Consider the following 15,455-nt stretch of genomic DNA (forward strand, 5'->3'; position numbering starts at 1 on the left):
AATCTTTTCCAATTATAAGAAGTGGGATGTGTCTTTTCAATTGATAGTGAGCTTATAATAATGTTGATTAATATCTTTACATCGAGTCACTTATATATTATGATATGTTATGATATGCATAAACGTGTAATAGAAAAATTAAAAGTTGCTTACTGCCATGTCAATGATATAATAAACCGTATACCCACCCTATTTCAAACCCAGAAATTCTGTAGAATTCACAGCCTCAAATAAATTGAATACGATACAACACAGTAGAAAATTTGGAATAACCCTAAGCCATTGATTGGTACAAGTGCTCCTTAAATGGTCTGCAAATAAAAATTCTAGTACAATTTTGTGCCTTTTTTGCTTATCAAGCGGTATACAACCATGCACAAATATTTTAGGACAAGAAAAAGAGGCAAAATTTGACATGGGAAGAGCAAGTATATTACTACTATAATAGAGCGATGGAACTAGAATACATGCCAGGATACAGAATGTTTGCGAGAATCACCATGAAAACGGGCTTGCTCCCAATAAGAAGATTTCATTTTCCACGTCTTTCACCCATTGACAAACCCGGTTGCATACTTTTATTGCAAGAGCCTGCAAAATGGTGTCACTTTATTCAGAAAAGAAGAGCACTAACAAAACGATACTGAACCAGAGGAAAAATATTAAAATTGAAGCTTTGGGATTAAATTGCTCTAATTGTCTTCGACAAACTACAGTGGAAGGGACAACAAGAAAAAAACGATACACAAGTAGCACAAAACAAAGTAGCTTAGAATGAGACTATGGCAGTTAACTGCAAAAAATATGGTATACAATAAGTATTGTATACAAGTTTGGCATGTAGAAAAGCAAAATTAGCATATCATACCTTGTCTGCGAGGGGATCAAAGGCTGCATAAAGTTCAAAATCTTGTGTGACCCAGCAAAGTAGCACTGTGGTAACAAAGGAATAGTTAGGAACTTCATAACCATGAAAAACAGAGCAGTTTAACTGTATGTGACCTGTATGAAACTTATAAACAACATAATTTGAACTTTTTCCATTTACAGTTTATTATTTGAGAAATCTACTTTAAATACCGATGAAAGGACATATCAGATGCTCCCATAGAAACTAAAGAATGGAGCAATCTAGTATGCCCTTTCCCTTCCTGCTAACAACTAGCTATATGCTTCAAGAGGCAATACTTTTGAGTTGTGAAATTACTATCGAACACAATGCATTAGTAACCTCTTACGGATATATAACTTGTTTCTATGCATCCAACTGTAATACTCCCTCCGTCCATGTTACTCGCACTTTTCATTTTAGGCCGTAAATTTGAAATCGATTTTTTTGTGTAGTTAAATTAGAATTTTAAGTGTAATAAGACATCACTTAATAAATGAGCACTTAACTTAATCTAACATATTAATTAAACACATTAATTCTAACTTAAACTAGAAATAGTGTAAGTAGTTTGAGACGAGCCGAAATGGAATAGTGCAAGTAACATGAGACAGAGGGAGTACTAACCTACCACCTCCGTCCACAAAAAATAGTCACGTTTTCAGATTTTGGCCCGTCCACCAAAAGTAGTCTTTATCTATTTATGGTAAGTTTCTCTCTCTAATGAGGTGGGTCCCATTTTCCACTATTAATAGTTCAACCACTTTTTTCTCTCTATCTTCTTATTTTACCAATTTTGTATATTAAATCCCTACCAACATTTTTTTCGTAGAAGGTATTAAAAATAACCAATGGGCCCGAATAAAATCAATTATACTTGGTGTAAAATTAAAACAACAAAAAACTGTGTCATAGAATAGAATCAACTGCTACTAAAATTGCATGTTGCAGATTATCGGATGATATACAAGGAATCAGAATGCGTTCTCTTCACTAGTTCTAAGTTAAGGCTGGGTGGCAAGATCAACAAACAATAAGTAGTCAAAAGCTCAAATCTAATGCATGCAGAGAACGACATAACAGAATGAGAAAGATGTACCATAATTTTCATCTCTTCTGAACTGGGTTTTGTGAGGTCCTATTGGTTTTCTGTGCATGGATGCATAGAGTCTCTGATAGGCCTTATATAATCTGCATAGGGAGAGTGAAATTCTGTATCAGTATCATCCTGCAAAAGTTGATATTGGAGGAAAATAGCAAAGTGCAAAGTTGTAACTAAAATTGCTACTTTTTTAATTTTTATTTCTTACCTTTTTTGCTGTCTCAAGCTGTTGATTGGCGATGAAAACTCAGATGACACGTATTGGTCAAGATAAATACTTCTGTATACGAAATGCCATAGTCCAGCCGGACCACCAATCCCAATAGATCCGTCTGCCGTTCTCCCAGGGGAACCTGCCCCAGGCCGTGGTTGACCTAAATGAGAAGAAACAGCACCAGCACGAGAAGTGGGTTCAACAAGCAAATCCTTGATATGCATACCACCATCAACCAATGATCTTTGAACTTCACTCAGTACATTTGAGTTTGAGAGTACAATCTCAATCCGAATCCTATAAGAAGCAAATTTTGCATCTATTATACAAAGACCAAATCTTGCAGTAGCCATGTCGTCATGTCATGGACAATGATATTCATATAGCCACTGGAGAGGCATCTGTGACTGATTAGATATTAATATTGAAACTTTACCTGCAATCTTTTAAATGATAGAAGGCATCAGAACTTGTGGTGAGCAGCACCACGTATGTGTCGATCTGCAAATAGATTCGGTATTTAGTAACCAGTTTACTAATCCAATAGCCAATATGTAAACTAAATTAAAACTAAAAACTCCAGGATTTTGACTCATTGCATCAGTTTACAATCTAACTTGTGTAATTTTCAGACATTTTGTACAAATAAAGGATAACTTACATCAAAATAGTGCACGTAAGCATAAAGGAATGCCATGGGATTGTATCTTGGCAGGCAAATAGGTGAGAACGACTCAGATGTCCTGCATAAAATTTATAAGCATGTAATAAATATCCTCAATCAGTTCATTGTGATCAATGGAATTAATCACATTTTGGATCTGAAGAATGATATAGCAATGTGAAAGTATGAACACATTTAATAAGAAGAAACTTATCAAAAGCCAGGTGTGTATTTCAGAACTGAAACAGGTTTTTGGTGAAGATAATATTTGACCTTATTGTTGTACAACACATTATCCTGGTAGGAGATAAAGGACCTGCTAGTACTCTCTATACAAGATTCACGTGAACATGACATCTGTTGTTCATATCTAATATAATCCAATTCTTTTATAAAATGTTGAGTTTATCACATGCCGATTGTCCCTTCTCCTCTTAACCATGCGGATACAATTTCTTTACCATTAGAGCTCATGCATACTCAATAAACAATGTGTGGACATGCATGTAGTTGTGACATAGTTAACAAACCTAATCAAACCACGTTTTAACATCTAGATTCATGGAATAATGTCAGGAGTTTAAGAAGCAAATACCTGAAAGATTCAGAGGACATTATAAAATTGGAGAGTAACAGTATATCATCGGGGTGAAGAGATGCTTTTTGGGCGCTAACAAGACTGATGACCTGCATTGCATTTCAATCTGTGATGGCAGTATTTCTGTAACTTAGTTACATCCAAAAGAAGAGTAGCTAATATTTTACTACCACTTCAGTGTAGGGGAAAACACCACTTATATTGTCCATTGATAATAAATAGGTTTAATTAATGGAATTACTCTTTAACACCAACGAGCAAAGTTTGAGTCTTGAAGAACAAAGGCTATCAGGAGTTATCGAAAATCTGTTAGGTAATATGGAAGTCAAGTTCTGGGAAACTAATATCAACATCATCATGTACAAATATCCCAACTCTGAGCCAAAGATATAACAGTTACCTTATGTTTGCACATCAAGAGTGCAAACAGGACTCCTGAGCCAGCCACATCCTGTAAGATGGAAGCCGCAGCTTGACGAGTAGCATAAGCAAGGGGAAGACATGAGTAGGCATGAAGAAAAGTGGCAGGATTCCTACCGTCAGAAGAGCAAGCACATTTTGGTCAAATTTTATGCACGAGACAGTGTTCAAGTAATTGATAATACAAGTCTCAGTACATGATAGCTGGATCATAATCTTTAATCACTGGGGTTCAAAAAATAAACCATGCATATCATTTATCACTTTGTCCAAATACACCCCACAGTTGAAAGAAATGACTTGGGTTCTACTAAAAAATAAACAAGTAAACAAACAAACTTCGATAAACAATAGCTACAACAGCTTGTTAGTGATTTTAAATTTCAACTCAGCAAAGATGCTTCCAATGGTTCTCCGGAAATGCATACTTCATAAGTCTATAGCTACAGTGAGCATTAGTGAGTTCTGCATGCAAAAAAAAAATTCGAATCCTATATCATTAGGATAAAAAGTATGATTGGTAATTCTTTTCCAAATTGTCAAAAAAGTGGCAATTGGCATGGACAACGCAGGTTAGAAGTTTTGACATTCATGAAAAAGTTTAAATATCAGTTGTCCTAGTTAAATACCTACATATATTGTTTCTTGCTAACACTTCACTTTCAGAAGGGGACGCAAATAACAAGGTGCACATTGATATTACGAAATCAGAAATGCCGAGATATGCCGGTGAGGCTTTATGAGACTCTAAATCACACTGACAGACTGTATAGTTTAAAGAAGTACCAACTCAAAGAATGGATAAGAGACGAGAAGACAGCATCAGTTCCCCCAAGCAGTGATGTCATATCAAATTTTGGGTTCTTCTCAAAACAACGATTCACAGACTTTGTCAGGATAAGTATCATCTGCGTGCACAAATTAATATATGAGAAAGGAACTGATTAACATTCCCAATCTATTTTGCTCAGGAAACATCAAAAGTTTCTGTGTACATGGAGCAAGATACCTGACCGTACAGTAACTCTAGCTGACCCTTCAATGATTCATAAGGTTCTTCTGTGCAACTTATGCAGACCAAGTAAATAGGTCCTTTCACAAGAAAAACAACCTGATTTTTAAAACCCCACATCAGTTGATATGGCAATCATGGCAGAGGAGATTCAATCTATATTACCAGTTTATTCTTCTAGTTCAGCTAAGCTATACTGATGTAAATTATATTAACCAATGCAATCGTAAGATCTATAGGTTGAAAATTAACCTGGTGTTTACCAGCTCTAACCAAATTGACCCGATCTCCTCTGTAAAGCATTCAACAAATAAAGATATCAAATCAATGAGCTGCTAAACATAACACAAACAAGAACAAATAACCGTCACAAGTAGCACACCCATTTTCCACAAAGGAGATAATGGCTTGCAAAGTTGCAGAGAAACCAGCTAGCTTATATTCATCCCCGTATCTACAAGTCAAAAACACAACCATAAAGGAAAATGTTATCCACATATGAGAACAATAAGAAAGGGGAAAAAAATATGGTTTCGGACCATTCAGTATTGATACAAACATATGGTTGTGTTTACAGGTATACAAATAGACACAAACCTTGAATATATGGGTTTCCCAGAGTGACTCAATATAATGAAGTGTTTCTTCCTTTTCCTCCAAGAAACCGAAGCATCATCCTGGGGTTCATTAATTATTCAATCATGATGAGTATGTATCAAAAACTAAAATCCATGCAGTTCATTAATTAACCATACATAGCAATTAGCAAGAGCATTCATCATTAAACGTCTCCTAACAGGCTATCTAATATATTAGCAACTGGAGCGTGTACATTATTCTAAACTGATAACTGCTTGAGCAAATTTAAAACTACAAATCCCATAATCCATAATAATATGCAGAAAACTGCAGCTAACCTCATCGGCATGCCGTTTCCCAGATACACTCTGATTATAGGATCCCGAAACCCCATCATTTTCAACCACTCTAATGTCACTATCATCTTCGTCATCATCAACTATTTCATCGCCGCCGCTGGTGCTCCCCATCTCACCGGCATAGCCGCTGCTACCTGGACTCAGCGGCCGCTCGACCTCATCTATCTCCGGAGCATCTAGCCACATGAAGGAGATGTTCTCTCCATTAACTCCCGATGACTCTGCCTTGGAATCACTTTCGAAATGCCGACCCTCCACGGAATCAGCATCTCCTCCAGCTCCAATTTCTTCACTCAACGATCCATTATTTGACTTTGGCTGCTCCCGCGACTCCACATCCTCTTCCAATTCCTCTTCCCCTTCACCCTCAATCGTCGCCGTCGGGGAACGCGACGACATTGAGATTGAAGCCAATTGATTCTCAAGGGCATCAAGCGATTGGTCAATCAAGTGAGGATTCTTATTAGGCTCCGCCTCCACTTCCGACTCTGGCTCCGGTTCGAGTTGGGGTTCAGGTTCGGGTTCCGAATTGGGATCAGAATTAGGGTTCCCCTCATCAGATGAGTAATTCGACGACGGGGAATTCGAATCCGAGGCCATTATGTATCAAAAAGTAAAATTACAATATGATTGGAAAATATAATTGATGATGGTTCAAAAATGTGGGAGTGTGATGAGCGAAAACCCTACTTCGAAGAGGAAAAATATGAAGCTCAGTGGTGGTGGTCGCATCATAGGTGGCGGTGAAGGAGAGACAAAACATAAAACGACGACGTTGGTTTGACCAGTAGGTGGTGGGCTTGGAATACGATCGCCAGGATTAGGTGGCGCAGGAGTACCCTCCTTCATGGGCTACTATTTTCGGGCTTTTGAATTTTGGTAACATTTACTTTATCAAGCAGCCTTTAATAAAATCATGGATCAGGGCTGATATCAGCATTTGGGCCCGCCCTAGATCATACACTAATAATTACACTGAAAACAAACTAAATTCTGACTTTATAAAGTCAATAGATAAAACTAGGAGTAGTAATTTTAGTAAAAATTAAAATTATAAATTTAAAAATTTTGTACATATCAGATTTTGAATTAGCCCTACTTGAATGTGAGGTACTCGAATTTCAAATTTGTCAACTTATAAAACTGAACACTAATCTGTATTTTTCATTCTCAAGGAACTTATACAATATATATTTTGCTAAGGTATATAATATATAGAGAACTCAGAGAAGGTATGGATTTCAATAAGATCTTTCCGTCAATTGTCATGTAAAGTGTATTTGTATTCTCATGTCCATAACATTCTATATGGATTAAAAAGTTTGGAAGATGGACAATAAGATAGTTTTCCTAAATCGAAGTCTTGAATAGACCATGTACATGGAGCTGAATATAAAAATCAACGATAAAGAATACGCTTTAATGAGTCCGTTCATAGACTTGACTTGAGCAAGCTTCAAAACTGTAAAACATTTGTTTTCCTTTGGGTTTTAACAAGTGTCGTGACAAAATTAGCGTGTATAAGAAATTTGATGAAAATAACATTGAGTTCAAATGACAGTTGCTATAACTAGTCGTAAACTAAAATATCACAATGGCTTTGGTACGCCACTTTGAAATTCGTATAACTACTTACTTATGTATGAAAAATATGAGCTTTATTAATATTTTTTAAGTAATTTTCATTTTTTAAGTTTGTTACACTATAATGTTTTATTAATTGTTTCCGGAAAAAAATTGTGCATGTGGACTAACTATACATGTCATATTATTTCATCATATGAATGGTTTGGTTGCTATAATTTGTCACTAATGTAATGTTTTTACTAGTATGCTTCTTAAGCCTAGAAGCATCCCCATCCATGCTCTTTCCCAAGGTATGGAAGTGGGTCTGGATCCACTTTTATTTATTTTTTACTCCATGCTCTTCCCAAAGAGTACAACACTTCATACTATTCCGCAAGGACATGCTCAAGGGTCCTACCATTCTATTATTCAATTTAAATAGAAACATTTCCACAATATTAGAATGCATTAAAAATACTCGGAATACTATTACAAATTACTAAAAAATAAAAAATTACATAATTCAAATCCTAAAAATTAAAAATTACATAATTTAAATCCTAAAAATTAAAAATTTCATAATTAAATTCATAAAATTAAAAAAACCACTACTCGTGGCCGAATTTCGCCCAAATGTGTTTGATTAGGTCTTCTTGTAGTTCAATGTGAGCTTTGGTATCGCGCATTGTGTGTCTTGTTTCGATCCTCTCTCGCACCGTCGTATGCACACCTCAGCGTGGGGGAGACCTTGCGGTTGATCTTCCGGCTTCATCCTCGTCGTAAAAGTTAGCCGCCCTCAGTCATTCGTCAGCTATAATCATGTTGTGCAAAATAATACACGTGTATATGATGTCGGCACCACAGCCGAGACGGGGCCTTCACAATGTTAAGTCGACCTTGAAGGACCCCAAAAGCTCTTTCGACGTCTTTCCGAGCAAACTCTTGATGTTGCGAATAAAGAATCTGTCTCCGGTCTTGCGGATTGCTGAGGGTCTTCACGAAAGTCGACCACCTTGGGTAGATACTATCGGCGAGATAGTAACCCATGCGGTATGGATTTCCGTTGACGGTGAAGTCGATCACCGGTGCTACACCATTCAAAACATCATTGAAGAGTGGTGAAGAATAGAGCACGTTCAAGTCGTTGTTGGATCCGGAAATACCGAAATATGCATGCCAAATCCATAAGCGGTAGTCGGCGACCACTTCAAGGATAAGGGTTGGACCGTCGCCTTTGTGGCCCTTAAGTGTTGCCCCCTCCAAGCATTCGGGCAATTCTTCCATTTCCAATGAATGCAGTCAATCCTGCCAAGCATACCGGAAAAATCGTGGATTGTTTCTTGAAGATGAAGCAACCGTTGACAATCTTCGGTGGTGGGTGCCCGAAGGAATTCCTCACCAAAAGTAGAACGAATGTCATCGCAAAAAAATTTGAGGCATAGGATTCCAATTGACTCACCCACATGCAAATACTCTTCGAAGAGGTCAGCCGTTTGCCCAGTATCAAGTTGTCGGAGGGTACAAGTACACTTTTGCAACGCCGAGAGACTTTGCCGACTGGTTGCGTCTCTACGTGATTGAAAGTATTCAACACGGGCGGACAATGTGTTGACAATACGCATAAACAATCGTTTTGACATGCGAGTGCCGGAAGTAATCTTCCGGAAACCGCGTCCTGTCGGAAAAATAGTCGGCAACGAGCCTTTCATGGGTTCCTTTCCGGTCATGAGGAATGTAGCGGCGTTTTGATCTAGTTGGTTGAGAAGGAGGGGCGGGGGTGGCGGCGACGACATAGGCTTCATAGACGGCACGATATTGTTCATAGTATTCTTGGTCTTCGCGCTCCGCTTCCGCAATGATATCATTGAGATCCATTTTTGAATTTAGAGAGGGTTTGAGTGAGAGAGGAAGATGTAGATGAGTTGTATGAAAAAAATGGATGATGAATGTGTTGTATGAAAAAATGGATGATGAATGTGTGTATTTATAGATGATTTTGGGATTAATTTTTAAAAAAAATTCAAAATTTTTAAAAAAATGGTAATAAAACGGCTATATTTTTGGGAATCCGAAAGTATTCTTTTTATTTTTTTGTATTATTTTTTATTTTTTTAAAAAAAGAAAAGAAATTACAACGGCATTGCCGTCGGCCAATCGCACGCTGCCACGTCGCCCTGCTCAGCGGCATGGACGTGCTCAATATATCGAGCAGCGCCGTGCCATCGATGCGAGCACAGCGGCGGACACGGGTGTGTCACGCCGTCAGTACGGACGCGGTCCGCCCCTATTGAGCAGCGATGGGGATGCTGTAAATATTGGCTTCTTATTTAAGGTATACAGCAAATCATGCATATATATTCTATTTATACTGTTGATGCTATTTTTTCCTGTGTTGCATTAGTCATTTTCCTCCTTTTTATGCAGAACATCTCCACCTCATTGGATAACTTACACATCGCCCATCCTGAAACCTTTTGAATGCATCAAATTTAAAGTGGAAGTGCAACGATTATTTTTTTAACTATTAACTAGTAAGATTTTAGTTAAGAGCAACTGTTACTATAATAAAATGTAATCTTTTCATTTGTGTTGGAGAAAGTTACATTTTTAATATTTTATTGCAATTTGATCATTTGATTATTTGATTTCATTTGTTTTGGAGAAAGTTACATTTTTAATATTTTATCGCAATTTGATCATTTGATTATTACCTTACGTCAAATGTATACTGTATATATAGTAAGTAGTAGTAGTATACACTAATGTGACAATTTTCCAAAACGGCCTTTTGGATTCCTAACAGTCACAACTACATTCTCACTAATTTTTTCTTTTTATTTGGTTTCGAACTTCTGAATACTTTTTCATAATTTTTACAAATAATAAACCCTTAAAAACCATAATTAGTCTTACTAAAAAATGTCAAGTCCAAACGTATTTCACTATCTATGTATTTCACATATGTAGCTAGCTAATGGAATAATTTCTCATCTATTTTTGTTGTGATATTAATTGCCCACACTAGGCTTAGCAAAATAAAGAATCGTTATATTTTACAAATAATTAACCCTTAAAACTATAACTATTTTACCAAAAAATGTCCAAAGTCCATTTCACTATCTATTTATTTCACATGTCTAGCTAGCTACTGATTGATTGATTAATTTCTCATTTATTTTTGTTGTGATATTAATTGCCCACACTAGGCTCGGCAACATATATAATTACTTCCACTATTATAAAATAATTCCAGATTGAATTATCTTTCAAAATTATAGCCACTAACTAATTTGTTGAAACTTCATCATCATACATGATCAAGATGCTATAACTCTATTGGCCCACAGTCACATGATATTCCAGATATATTAGCTTTCTAGGGTTTCAGTAACAATTCCAATGGAGTAATTGGTTTTATTTATGAATGAGAAACTTGAGTGGATCTTATCCGCGAAATATATAAAGAAACAAAAACTGCTAAAATATCAATATAAAACACGTTAAATATCAAATAGTACTACTCCTATAATATTCTGCTACCACTTTATTGGAATATTACACTTTGAAGAAGCCATATTATTATGCTCATTAACCCATCAAAATCACTTTAAATGGATCATTGCTAAGAGCATCCGCAACGCGGTGCCGTCGCCGTTCCGGAGGAACGGTTTCGCGGCGGCACGCGTTGCAGCGTGCGTTCCGTCGCCATTCCGTGCCGCCACCGTTCCCATGCCGTGCCGCGTTTCGTTCCTCCGGAACGCGGTGTTGGTTTCTGGGATTACAAAGATAACTACCGGGCGTAATACAACCCAAAAGAAAGGAAAGGAAGAACTGAACTTAAAAATACAACGTATAATCGAAACTACTAAACCAGTGTGATTAGCCGAGTCGAGGAGGCCTCTTCCCGCAAGACGAGATACGCCCCGGTAGTGCTCTTCGGTTTGGCGTGTCGTCCCCAAAGGTAAAACGGCTACGTCTCTATTGATGCAGCACCGCAATCAACAGAGCTCCGGCGAACTGGATGGAGGAGAGGGCAGAGCTTCGACAGAAAAAACTATGCAGGGAGAGGGAGAGAGTTTATGATGCAGAATGCTTTTTGAATTGTGTAGTGATGCATGGAATGGCTGGCCTATTTATAGGCTCAGTCCACTGCAGGGGGTCAACAGCCATGATGGCTGTCATCATGGCAATTCGTAACCGACGTCGGTTACAGACGTGTGGCAGGAGTGTGCCATCCGTGTGTGGAGCGTGTGGATTTCTCACGTGGCAACCGTGACTGTGCCTCGCTTGACGACGTGTCAAGCCACTTGGATTGCTGACTCGGCGGTGGTCCAAAAAGAATAGTTTGGGCCAAGCACCAAGCCCAAAGACCACCCAAAGACCAATTGCCAAGATCCAAGTCCAAGTCCAAGTCCAAGATCAAGATCGAGATCGAGATCGAGATCGGGCTCGGGCCCGAGGCCCGAGGCCCGCGGCCCGCGACCGCGAGCGCGAGCACGAGCACGAGCACGAGCACGTGCACGGGCACGGGCTCGGGCTCGGGCGGGCGGGCGGCGGCGGCGGCGCGCGCGTGTGCGCGCGTGTGGGCTCTTTCACCCATCTTGGTCCACTATAATTATTAAGTAACATAAAGTCACTTAATTTATACACATTAAAGATGTGTTAATCCTCCAATGTGGGATAATTAACACTAGTTAATTATTCCCTAAGCTCCATCTCCAAGCTTTAATTAAAAGCTAATTATGCCCAACTTTAATCCACTATTTCTCACTCACCGGAAATCGGATTTGAGAAAGTGAATATACTACATTTACCTACGTAAAATGTAGATCGACGCTATGTCATTTAATTTCACAAAATTAAATGTCTCGTCACATTTATTATTTGGTCAAAATCCATTGACCGGGCATATTTAATCCATGATTTTTTACAATCCCCCACATGAGTGGAAATAGCCGAATGCATATGCATGCAGACACAAGCTCAACCCTCGCGAGGTATATAAGCATAAGGATAGGTAGTTGTTGACTTTGAACCCTCCATAGTCGACACCATCGGATACACAGGCGGCTTAGTAGCGCGATGCTTTGAACTAATCCCCCACGGCGTGCACCGAGACAATGGTGTTAACACTTAAACACCTCAACCTCATCCGTTCTCACGTTTTGTGTCCATTGCGGTCTTGGACACCACTTTGGATTCATAAGTGCGTTTTTTTTATGAAGCGACCACACTTCGCACTTACGTAGGTGATTCTTAGTCAAGTACCTTGCCATACTTGGTCTCTTTGAGAATTCCATCTCTTTGAGATCCTTAAGAACCATTAAAAGTCATAGACTTAGCCTTTACCACGAGGCAAGTTCTCCAACACTCTATTGCTCTCTAGGGAATAGATATAGTTTGAGTGTTTTTCCATGAACTCTCATAGCTTAGTTGTCCCTTTGAACCAAGTTCTTGGGATCTCCAGTCATCATGGTTGGGTTACCACTATGACAATTCTTTAGTTTGTGGATTTCAAACCCATTCCCTCTAGCAACTTATTCATTTGATCACGGTTTAACCCTTTGGTTAGCGGATCCGCTAGATTATCTATTGACTTCACATAGTCAATTGTAATCACCCCTGTTGTGATCAAATGTCTCACGGTGTTATGTCGTCGACGTATATGTCGAGACTTACCGTTATAGAAACCATTGTTTGCCCTTCCAATAGCTGCTTGGCTATCGCAGTGAATCAGCACTGGTGGCACTGGCTTAGACCAACATGGAATGTCTTCAAGGAAGTTCTTAAGCCACTCGGCTTCCTCACCAGCCTTATCCAAGGCAATGAACTCCGATTCCATTGTTGATCGGGCTATACAGGTCTGTTTTGTGGATTTCCACGATACAGCACCACCCCCAATAGTAAAGACATATCCACTTGTTGAAAGTGAGTCTCTATTATCGGATATCCAATTGGCATCACAGTACCCTTCAAGCACCGGGGGGTATCTCGAGAAGTGTAGCCCAAGATTTTGAGTGTGTTTTAAATATCTCAAAACCCTCACAAGAGCTCTCCAATGCTCTTTGCTTGGATTGCTCGTGTAACGACTTAACTTGTTCACGGCACAAGCAATGTCAGGTCGAGTGCAATTAGTCAAGTACATAATGCACCCGATGACCCGTGCATACTCTTCTTGTGCAACGGGCTCGCCTTTGTTTTTGCTCAAGTGAACGTCGAGTTCAATTGGAGTCTTAACCGGCGCGCCATCATAGGCTTTGAATTTATTCAATATCTTCTCAACATAATGTGATTGTGTTAAGATGATTCCATCATTCGTTCTTAGAATCTTCATTCCAAGAATTACATCGGCTAGACCCATGTCTTTCATGTCAAAGTTTCTCTTTAACATGGCCTTTGTATCGTTAATTACTTGAGTGTTGCTACCCAAGATTAACATATCATCAACGTAGAGACACACTATAACATGACCGTTATTAGTGCTCTTGATGTAGACACATTTGTCGCACTCGTTGATTTTAAACCCATTTGATAACATCACATTATCAAACTTCAAGTGCCATTGCAATGGCGCTTGTTTCAATCCATATAGGGATTTCACGAGCTTGCATACCTTTTTCTCTTGTCCAGGTACTACAAACCCTTCGGGTTGTTCCATGTAGATTTCGTCTTCTAGTTCACCATTCAGAAACGCGGTCTTTACATCCATTTGATGAATCTCGAGATTGTGCAATGCAGCAATAGCGAGAAGCACCCGGATAGATGTAATCCTTGTTACAGGTGAATAGGTATCGAAGAAGTCATGTCCTTCTTTTTGTTTAAAACCCTTTACTACTAATCGGGCTTTATACTTATCAACTGTTCCATCGGCCTTAAACTTTCTTTTAAGAACCCATTTGCATCCTAAAGGTTTAGCACCTTCGGGCAAATCAACCAACACCCATGTGTGGTTTAGCAAAATTGAATCAATTTCGCTTTGAACAGCTTCTCTCCAATGCAGCCCGTCTGGGCCAGCAAAGGCTACTTTTATCGATGTTGGTTCTTCATCCAACATGAAAGCAATGTAGTCAGGACCAAAAGTTTTTGGTGTTCTGACTCTATTACCACGTCTTAGTACTGTATCTTTTGGATCGGGCCTTGCACGCTTGCGCGATTCAGGTTCCGCATCTGTTGATTTAGAACTAGTGGCTTCTTCTTCCACTTGTTTAGAACTAGTGGCTTCTTCAATTCTTGTCTCAGAATTGGTTGATACTTTTTCCTTATCTTTGCAAGGAAAGGTATTTTCGAGAAATACAGCATTCCTCGACTCAATTGTTGTTCCTACTGTGATAGTCGATATTTCAGACTTGTGAACAACAAATCGATATGCACTACTGTTAAGTGCATATCCAATGAAGATGCAATCAACCGTCTTAGGTCCGATTGTAACTTCTTTGGGCGGAGGAACCATCACCTTTGCCAAACACCCCCACACTTTGAGGTATTTGTAGGATGGCTTCCTTCCCTTCCACAACTCATAAGGAGTAACATCTTTTCCTTTGAGAGGGATTTTATTCAAGATATAGTTTGCTGTCAAAACAGCTTCCCCCCACATGTTATGTGGTAATCCTGAACTGAGTAGCAGTGCATTCATCATCTCTTTTAGAGTTCGATTCTTGCGTTCTGCAACACCATTAGATTGTGGTGAATATGGAGCAGTTGTTTGATGAATTATACCACTTGCGTTGCATAACTCCTCAAACGGGGCTACATATTCGCCTCCTCTATCGCTTCGAATCATTTTGATTTTACAACCAAGTTGATTCTCAACTTCGTTCTTATAATTTTTGAACGCCTCTATTGCTTCATCTTTGTTTCTTAAAAGATAAATGTAGCAATATCTTGTGCAATCATCTATGAAAGTGATAAAGTACTTTTTACCACCTCTAGTTTGCAACATCTTTAAATCACATACATCCGTGTGAATTAATTCAAGGGGTTTTGTGCTTCGTTCAACCGAGTGAAACGGCAACTTAGTCATTTTTGCTTCAAGACAAATTTCACATTTATCTT

General features: G+C 38.7%; 1 protein-coding gene across 1 annotated transcript; it reads right to left on the reverse strand.

Annotated features, from left to right (window-relative positions):
- Positions 1–207: 207 nt before the first annotated feature.
- Positions 208–6,697, reverse strand: LOC121742294 (vacuolar fusion protein MON1 homolog). Its single transcript, XM_042135397.1, has 14 exons — positions 5,817–6,697; positions 5,497–5,576; positions 5,282–5,353; positions 5,152–5,191; positions 4,897–4,998; positions 4,674–4,795; positions 3,868–4,000; positions 3,465–3,556; positions 2,867–2,948; positions 2,642–2,706; positions 2,200–2,502; positions 1,989–2,080; positions 869–933; positions 208–591 (listed from the first exon to the last, which is right to left on the reverse strand). Exons 1-14 carry the CDS (start codon positions 6,435–6,437, stop codon positions 496–498), a joined length of 1,965 nt encoding a protein of 654 aa, XP_041991331.1. The 5' UTR covers positions 6,438–6,697; the 3' UTR covers positions 208–495.
- Positions 6,698–15,455: the final 8,758 nt, after the last annotated feature.

Source organism: Salvia splendens, chromosome 7, assembly GCF_004379255.2.
Source record: "Salvia splendens isolate huo1 chromosome 7, SspV2, whole genome shotgun sequence".
NCBI classification, from domain to species: domain Eukaryota; kingdom Viridiplantae; phylum Streptophyta; class Magnoliopsida; order Lamiales; family Lamiaceae; genus Salvia; species Salvia splendens.

What these genes read in the sequence shown, in the direction of transcription:
- LOC121742294 (XM_042135397.1), bottom strand. Translation starts at nt 6,437, where the DNA reads ATGGCCTCGGATTCGAATTCCCCGTCGTCGAATTACTCATCTGATGAG. An exon ending in TTAGAGCTGGTAAACACCAG is followed by an intron (nt 4,999 to 5,151) that starts GTTAATTTTCAA and finishes TTTAAAAATCAG; the next exon opens with GTTGTTTTTCTTGTGAAAGG. An exon ending in TTGATCCCCTCGCAGACAAG is followed by an intron (nt 592 to 868) that starts GTATGATATGCT and finishes ACCATTTTGCAG; the next exon opens with GCTCTTGCAATAAAAGTATG.